At 55.0% G+C, this 8572-nt stretch overlaps 2 protein-coding genes across 4 annotated transcripts; both read left to right on the top strand.

Moving 5' to 3' along the window:
- The first annotated feature begins 518 nt into the window (after positions 1-518).
- On the top strand, positions 519-4468 carry GPT (glutamic--pyruvic transaminase). 2 transcript variants are annotated; one of them, XM_080939395.1, is made up of 13 exons: positions 519-694; positions 1209-1278; positions 1675-1892; positions 2026-2115; positions 2189-2297; positions 2409-2542; positions 2697-2940; positions 3145-3224; positions 3301-3437; positions 3526-3700; positions 3807-3962; positions 4047-4159; positions 4231-4468. In XM_080939395.1, the coding sequence occupies exons 3-13, from the start codon at positions 1731-1733 to the stop codon at positions 4319-4321; spliced, it is 1491 nt and encodes a 496-aa protein (XP_080795521.1). In that variant the 5' UTR covers positions 519-694; positions 1209-1278; positions 1675-1730; the 3' UTR covers positions 4322-4468. The 2 variants fall into 2 exon arrangements, with proteins under 2 accessions (XP_080795521.1, XP_080795520.1); XM_080939394.1 differs by lacking the exon at positions 1209-1278.
- Positions 4469-6367: 1899 nt separating this feature from the next.
- On the top strand, positions 6368-8469 carry MFSD3 (major facilitator superfamily domain containing 3). Of its 2 annotated transcripts, none has more exons than XM_080939213.1 (5): positions 6368-7289; positions 7577-7724; positions 7804-7928; positions 8004-8113; positions 8207-8378. In XM_080939213.1, the coding sequence occupies exons 1-5, from the start codon at positions 6608-6610 to the stop codon at positions 8270-8272; spliced, it is 1131 nt and encodes a 376-aa protein (XP_080795339.1). In that variant the 5' UTR covers positions 6368-6607; the 3' UTR covers positions 8273-8378. The 2 variants fall into 2 exon arrangements, with proteins under 2 accessions (XP_080795339.1, XP_080795338.1); XM_080939212.1 differs by having other exon boundaries at positions 6369-7289; positions 8193-8469.
- The last annotated feature ends 103 nt before the right edge of the window (positions 8470-8572 follow it).

The following is an 8572-nucleotide window of genomic DNA, read 5'->3' as shown; positions in this document are numbered from 1 at the left end:
AGTAGGACACTTTGGAAAAAAACTCTTGGTGGGTGAGGGAGTGGGTGACCATGCAGAGGGACAGGGGCCCTGGCTGGAAGAGATACAATGTTTTCCACAGGATTGGGCCAGAGCCAGCAGGATGAAACAGGCAGAAGCCTGGCATTAGTTAGGTACTTCCCAGGGTCATGGGCTCAGTTTCTGGCATTAAGCCCTGATCCTGGGACATGTCTGCCAGCTTCCGCCTGTGCTGGTATAGGTGACAAGCAGTTGGCCACTTGGGCTATGCTGGCTAGGCACAATGTATCAGAGTGAGAGGGGCCCTTTAGGGGCCTCAAGCTAGAAGGAAGAAGGCAGTTCTAGATCATGGCCATTGCATTTGGCGTTGGCTTTGCGTGGCCATCTCCACCAGGTCACACGGGCACTGACCTGGTCAGCCTGGTGTCCGTCCCCAGGGCCTGTCCTTCCTCTAGCACCTGTCCTTGGAAGGGCTTGGGGGAGGGTTGGTGGTGGCTGCTGGTTAAATTTAGAGTAGGGCTGTGCTGCTGCCTGAAGTCCACCTGCTACCACTGCTGCTTGGGTCCTGCTGGTAAGAGACAGGCAGGGGCAGGTTCTGCCAGGGCCAAACCTCTATTAATCTGTGCTGTGTCCTGAGGGCCAGAGAAAAGCCACTGATCTGGGAGGCTACTGTGGCATCAGAGCCAAGAGATCAGAGGTGAGTGTGCCCCCACTCCAGGGCCTCCTGTGGTATTTCTTCCAGCCTCCAAGGACAGAGGGATCAAGGCCCACCTCATGCCTTCCTAGCTGCCTGCTGCCCAGCTTAGAAATCAGTCTCCCTAGCCCTCAGCCTGAGCCATGGATGGGTCCAAGGGCTTAGATGACCAGGGCTGAGCATATCTATAAGCTTCCTGCAAGGCCAGTGGGCGTGGGGTACTGTGGGCCTATCAGAACTCACTTCCTCCTCTCTCCACCAATCAGGAGTAGCAGGGAAGGGACTTAGTTACCCTTGGCCTGGGCTGTGGACCTAAGGGCACCCTCAGGCTGATGTGTATTGAAAGGGCATGAGGGCAGTCCAGGGTGAGGTGTGTCCAGGACTAGTTGTCCTGTCTCCAGTCTCTTCCCCTCCCCCTAAACCCTTGCTGTAGCTCATCAGGGACCAAGGTCCAACCATAGCACTCTGGCAGTCCCCATGGAACCTAGAGACTGAACATCTTTCTCCTTTCCCCCAGTGCTCTCCAGATTCCTAAGGCCTGGCTTAGTTACCTAGGAGACAAGTCCACTTGCTTAAGTAAAGATGGGGTATGTATCAGGTCTGAGAGGACTAGGCCTCAGCTGGGCCTTGCTAGGGTAAATCTCCAGTAGTCCCTGGCTCTGCTCTTAATAGGACCAGACGCTGAGTGCTCTCTTCTCCCAGTTTCCAGTGTGTCAAATGTTGAGCCATCCGTCTGTCCCTACTCCCCAAGTGGGTCTCCTGCTCCCTCATAGGGACACTAGGCAGCACTGGGCCTCGCCCCAAGCCCCGCCTGCTGCCTTACCAACTCCCTCTGGCTCCCTGGGGCAGATCTGTGCCCAGACTGGTGGGGCGGGGCCCAGGGTGCTCCAGTTCCTACAGCCTTTTCTGCCCCTTTCAGTAGTGCCAGAAGGCTGCAGTGGAGAGGGTGGTGCCTTACCTCACGCAGACTTCCCCATTCCCAGCCCTGATCCCCCACTGGACTCCTGCTTCCTGAGCCAGCATCCTGGTTTGAGCAGTCATGGCCTCACGAGTGAATGATCAAAACCAGGCTTCAAGAAATGGGCTGAAGGGGAAGGTGCTAACTCTGGATACTATGAACCCGTGTGTGCGGAGGGTAGAGTATGCAGTTCGAGGACCCATAGTGCAGCGTGCCTTGGAGCTGGAGCAGGAGCTGCGTCAGGTATTCCTTGGGCCACTTACTGCCCTTCTACTGAACTTGGGTTGTTGAGTCAGCCCCCAGCCTAGTGGAATGTGGGACAAAGGCAGTAGAGTGGTTGTGTCCAGTCTCACTGCCTGCTTCCTTTCTTTCCCAGGGTGTGAAAAAGCCTTTTACTGAGGTCATCCGTGCCAATATTGGAGATGCACAAGCCATGGGGCAGAGGCCCATCACTTTCTTCCGCCAGGTTAGGCTGCTGCACTGCCTGGGGTTACTCCTCCTCACCCAACTGCCCTGGACTCAGTACTTGGTTCTTCCAGGTCCTGGCCCTCTGTGTCTACCCCAATCTTCTGAGCAGTCCTGACTTCCCAGAGGACGCCAAGAGAAGGGCAGAACGTATCTTGCAGGCATGCGGGGGCCACAGCCTGGGTGAGTGCCTGCTCTAGGTGGAGTCCAAGCCTTAAGGAGGGGCGGAGAGGGATGAGTCCCCTTGGGAAGGTTATAGGACTTGCCCCACCTCACTAACTTGTCCTCTTTCAGGTGCTTATAGCGTTAGCTCTGGAATCCAGCCGATCCGGGAGGATGTGGCAAAATACATTGAGAGGAGAGACGGAGGCATCCCTGCAGACCCGAACAATATATTTCTGTCCACAGGGGCCAGCGATGCCATCGTGGTAGGGTAGACCAGGCCAGGCCAGAGTAGCCCTATGTGTGAGGCTAGATGGGGCTGAGTGTGGTGCAGCAGCGTCAGCACAGGGCAGCGGTGGGGGCGGGGAGGGGTGTGCAACCTTGGTTGCACTAACGCTGTGCTCCCTATCCCGTCCACAGACAATGCTCAAGCTGCTGGTAGCTGGCGAGGGCCGTACAAGAACGGGTGTGCTCATTCCCATTCCTCAGTACCCACTGTATTCAGCTGCGCTGGCTGAACTGGACGCCGAGCAAGTGGACTACTACCTGGACGAAGAGCGCGCCTGGGCTCTGGACGTCGCAGAGCTGCGGCGCGCTCTGTGCCAGGCACGTGACCGTTGCTGCCCTCGAGTACTGTGCGTCATCAACCCCGGCAACCCCACTGGTAAACCTATCTGTTCCGCCCCACGTAGTTTTTCTCTTCCCTGCCAGCCCCGCCCCGCAGTGCTCCTCCTGTCAGCCCCGCCTCTTCCTCCAGAACCTGCCCTTGCTCTCCTACCCCACGTGCGCCTGGGCTGAGCACAGTTGAGCTTAGTTCTCTTTTGCCCATGGCTGACCTTCCATTCAGTGTTGCATCTCCACACTCCAGGGCAGGTGCAGACCCGTGAGTGCATAGAGGCCGTAATCCGCTTTGCTTTCAATGAGGGACTTTTCCTGATGGCTGATGAGGTACACACTGGGGCACACATCATAGCGGTGAGCAGCAGCTCAGCAACCAGCCTGAACGACACTGCCGCCCCTACAGGTATACCAGGACAACGTTTATGCCGAGGGCTCTCAGTTCCATTCATTCAAGAAGGTGCTCATGGAGATGGGGCCACCATATGCCACACAGCAGGAGCTTGCTTCTTTCCACTCAGTCTCTAAGGGCTACATGGGCGAGTGCGTACAGGTGGTGGTGGTGGTGGTGGTGGTGATGGTGGAAGAGGACTTTCCCCAGACCAGCCTCAACTCACGTTCTCCCGGGCAGGTGTGGGTTTCGTGGTGGCTATGTGGAAGTGGTAAACATGGATACTGAGGTGCAGAAACAGATGGGAAAACTGATGAGCGTGCGGCTGTGTCCGCCAGTGCCGGGCCAGGCCTTGCTGGACATGGTGGTCAGTCCGCCAACACCCTCTGAGCCGTCCTTCAAGCAATTTCAAGCAGTGAGCAGACCAGACCAGGCCAAAGATATCTGGTGATCCAGCTTTGGGTGGGACTAGAGAGGGACACATGGAAACGCTCTTCCATAATTTCCTCCTGTGACTGCAGGAGAGGCAGGAGGTGCTGTCTGAACTGGCAGCCAAGGCTAAACTCACGGAGCAGGTCTTCAACGAGGCTCCAGGGATCCGCTGCAACCCAGTCCAGGGCGCCATGTATTCTTTCCCTCGAGTGCAGCTGCCCTTGAAAGCTGTGCAGCGTGCTCAGGTGGGCATGCCGGGCCACGTCGGGGCTGAGCAGGGTGTGGGCCCGAGTGCCAGGCTGTGACCTGACCACCCTCCTGACCCTCAGGAACTGGGCCTGGCCCCTGACATGTTCTTCTGCCTGTGCCTCCTGGAAGAGACTGGCATCTGCGTTGTGCCTGGGAGTGGCTTTGGGCAACAGGAGGGCACCTACCATTTCCGGTGAGACCTGGTATGCGTTGACCCTGCCACAAATGGGCCTGTGCTCCATGCTGACCGTTTGTCCTTTTCAGGATGACCATTCTGCCCCCCATGGAGAAACTGCGGCAGCTGCTGGAAAAACTGAAGCACTTCCATGCTAAATTCACTCATGAGTACTCCTGAAGCCTGCTAGGGCCACACTGGACGGTCTCTGACGCAACAAACAGAGGGTCCATGGGAGCCCTCAGTATTTCTGTGTTTGCCTAGGGTCTGGGTACCTATACCTGCAGGTCCCTAATAAAGCTAGGTGTCAGCCTGATTTGAAGTGGCTATCTGGGTGACCCCAGCTTTTTACTTACCTGATTGGCTTTGTTTAGACACACAGATTCCACTTAAGGGACATGGGACACTGGACACTGCACCTAGAGGAGTTGTTAAGGACGGTTCCCAGGGAAGGGCCCTCCAGATTATCACTCATCTGTCTGGCTTGAGGCAGGTGCATCTATGTGCTAGGTCTCCATTACGGTCTTAAGTGTGAGGCATATGCTGATTGGTTAAATAAAATCTAACATGCTAGTAAAGAGTGTGAAGGCAGAAGTGTTCCACATCTGCCTTTTAGGGCCACTCCAGAACCAGGGAATTCAGGGGGTGGGAGGGAAGAGATCTTAGAGGTTGCATCACAAACAGTAACCTTTCTCTGAGTCCGTGTCCCAAGTTCTGGCATTTCCTGTGCCAACCACAGGATGGAGTTCTTAAGCTCTTACAACCAAGTTAGGACTGACCCACAAGGGCTTGGGCGGCACCCATCTGGGGCATAGCAGAGCAGAGAAATCCTTTTCCAAAGCGTGTCTGGAAACCCTTGGGGCAGAGGGCGCTAATGGAAGGACACACCCTGGAGTGGGAGGCTCAGGAAGGGATGAACCCTGTGCACAACAGACACCACTGGGATTCTCTTGTTTGGTCTGTAGTGTCCTCTGAGGTAGGCGAAGCAGTCCTCCCTCCAATAAGTTTTGTGGTATTAGGGATTGAATTGAAGACCACTGAGCTATATCCTGCCTGACACCCATTTTAAATTTTAAGACATGGTCTTGCTAGGGTATCCAGGTGAATCTTTTTTTAAAAAAAATATTTATTTTATGTATGTGAGTACACTGTCTTCAGACACACGGGAAAGTGGCATTAGATCCCATTACAGATGGTTGTGAGCCACCATGTGGTTGCTGGGATTTTGAACTCAGGACCTCCAGAAGAGCAGTCGGTGCTCTTAACTGCTAAGCTATCTCTCTCCACCCCCCACCCCAGGTCAACCGTAAACTCATGTTTTTCTTGCCTCAGCCTGAATAGCTGAAATTGTAGGTTTTTACAACCATGCCCAAAAGTGGAACCCATTTTATAGAAATGAACACTTGGATCCTGAGAATATCTGGAAGGGACATGCTAACCCCTCAATGGAAGCAAAGCAGTGCCACCCAGTTGTCTACCGTGGAGTCAGTTCTTAACGCAATGTCTCCTTTAACGGTCTTATTGTGGACTTGGAAGGACACAACTCTGAGAAGTGGGAGAGACTGGGCCTGAGCCTTCCCTGCAGAGCCAGAATCACGTGGTCTAGACTACCCTCACTGAATACTGCAAAGAAAGTGGGTATCATGGGCAATAGGCTGGTCCTGCCCTTTCCCACAAAAGTGCTTCTGTGGTCACTAACCTGGGGCAGCTCTGAAGCCACAGTCTCAGCAATGTATGTGGAGCAGTGCTCGATGCATTGTGGGACAAAGCATTGATGACTCTGTGATCTGAGTATTAGAAATGCTTCAGGAGTCAGGCGTGGTGGCACACGCCTTTAATCCCAGCACTTGGGAGACAGGCAGGAAGATACTGAGTTTGAGCTCAGCCTGGTCTACAAACCAGGGTCTAGTAGAACAAAGAGTCCCTGACCAACCCCTCCCCATTCCTCCCTCCCCCCAAAAAAAACTTTAAAATGCTTCTTCTGGAACGAATCTGGTAGCCATTGAGCAGACAGGAAGACACCTTGAGACCAGCCTTTTACCTCAGCTTCCTTCCCAGCCACTCACACCCGCCTGCACAGAATATGAGCAACGGCTGTCATTTCCAGGCTTGGCACTAGGTCTGCGTAGGTATCCGTAATCTGTTTGAGATTTGGCGCTCGGGTTTTAGGCCAATTGAGGACTAATAGGGAGTCGGCTCCACCCTCAGCCCAGGTTGCTCCGCCTCTCCCTCGGCCTGACCCCTGCGCAAAGCATGCTGGTAGTTATGGGCCGCGCAAGGCCGCAAGCTCACTGTGTGATAGGACTGGTCTATCGCTCTGCATTTTTCTCCCAGATTCGGCACTTCCGGGATATCTGGGCCCCAGTGTTCCTGTCGGGATTACAGCCTGATTGTCCCCAGCCCTATGCAGGAGGACCAGATCCTGACCTTTCATCCTGAGCCATCTGATCCCACCACGAGCTGGCCATGCATGGGAAGTTGGTGCCGCTGGCCGGTCTCTATCTTGTGCAGGGCCTGCCCTATGGCCTGCAGTCCAGTTTGCTTCCCATTCTACTGCGGGCCCGTGGCCTCTCCCTAACGCGCGTGGGTCTGACCAAGGGATTATATGCTCCCTGGCTGTTAAAGCTGGCATGGGCACCGCTGGTGGACAGGCGGGGCACCCCGCGGGTCTGGTTAACATTCAGCACAGTGTCCCTGGGCCTGGTGTGTGGACTGCTGGCTGTGTTGCCTCCTCCGCAAGCTGGCCAGACAGGGCTACCTACTGCTGTGATGGGGCTGCTACTGCTGCTGAATCTGGGTGCAGCAGTGCAGGATGTGGCTCTGGACACACTTGCTGTGCAACTCCTAGAGCCAAAGGAGTTGGGACCTGGGAACACTGTACAGGTGGTGGCTTACAAGCTGGGATCAGCACTGGCTGGGGGTGGACTGTTGGTCCTCTTCCCCACCCTCTCTTGGCCACTGCTCTTTTTGCTCCTAGCTGCCACCTACTGGCTGGCTGCTGCTTTAGCCTGGACTGCACCAGCCTTGGGACAGCTGCCATGGTCTCAGATCTCAGAGCATACACCCCACACCTCCTATCTTCTACAAGATTTGCTGGCTGTGCCTGGGACCCTCTGGACAGCAGGCTTTGTGTTCACCTACAAGCTGGGTGAGTGAGACCTGGATCTAGGTAACATCAAGCTTGGAGCGCTAACTCCAAGTTGGTTCCTAGGGCCCTGAAACCTATGCAGGGGACTGCCCTAGAGTATCAGCCCAGAGTTCAGCAGCTGTTTTGACCTACCTCTTAACTTCCCCCAGCTCCAGCCAATGCCCAGCTCTTTCTCTTCTAACACCCGGGGACCCATGAAAATGAAGGGGAACAGGGCCCTGACTCATTGGAGTACTGAGGCTCCTGGAAGAAAGAATGGGGCCATCTTTGCTTATGGTTTCCTGTAGGTGAGCAGGGTGCTGGCAGCCTGTTTCCACTTCTCCTGCTGGACCATGGTGTTTCTGCCTCAGACTTGGGGCTATGGAGTGGCTTAGGTGCTGTGACCTGCTCCATTGCTGGCTCCTCCTTGGGTGGGGCCCTGCTGGCCAGGCACTGGTAAGCACTCCCCAACCTTAACCTGACTCAACTCCACCAGTGTCTCAGGCAATCTTAACATCTCTCATTTCCCACCCAGGCAGCCACTAAAGGTGTTGAGGTCAGTGCTGCAGCTTCGCCTTGGGGGTTTGGCCTGTCAGACGGCCTTGCTCTTCTACCTCAACACCCCAGGGGCCAGTCTGGACCCTGGCACAGTCATGAGAGGTGAGAGGTTAGCCTTGAGGACATTGGGAAGGGGTAGGAACCTGGGGTCCCATTGACCTTTCTTTGTTTTTCCAGGGGCAGCTTTGCTGAGCCTATGTCTACAACAATTTCTGGGGGGTGTGGTCACCACTGCCACATTCACTGTGATGATGCACTGTAGCCAGTTGGCACCCAGAGCCCTGCAGGTAAGAGGGCAGGGTAGGGATGCCCAGGGAGTACAGGGGTAGAGAGTCACTAGGCCCTGATCAGCATTACCATTCCCAGGCTACACATTACAGCTTCCTGGCCATTCTGGAACTGTTGGGCAAGCTGCTACCTGGTACCCTGGCTGGAGTGCTGGCTGATGGCCTGGGCCCACATCTCTGCTTTGCTGCCTTCCTTGTACTCTCAGCCCTGCCTGTTCTGGATCTCCGACTAGCACCCAGGAACCTGACCTGAGCTGGATGTCAGGGCCGTCTGTAAAGTCAATAAGACTAGGTATGGCCTGGATGTCTAGGACACAGGAAATGCAGTTATTCTCAGACTGAGGGCTATTACCAGAAAGCACATAAAATTACTGGATGCTTTTTATTCTGCGTTTTGGATCTTCTTATCCTCTTCCTGGAGCCAGTGATAGATGGCCACATCACTGCCTGGGTGAGCCT

The sequence above is a fragment of the Micromys minutus genome (genome assembly GCF_963924665.1).
Source record: "Micromys minutus genome assembly, chromosome: 27".
Taxonomy (NCBI): Eukaryota; Metazoa; Chordata; class Mammalia; order Rodentia; family Muridae; genus Micromys; species Micromys minutus.
This window is presented reverse-complemented; position numbering and strand designations above follow the sequence as displayed.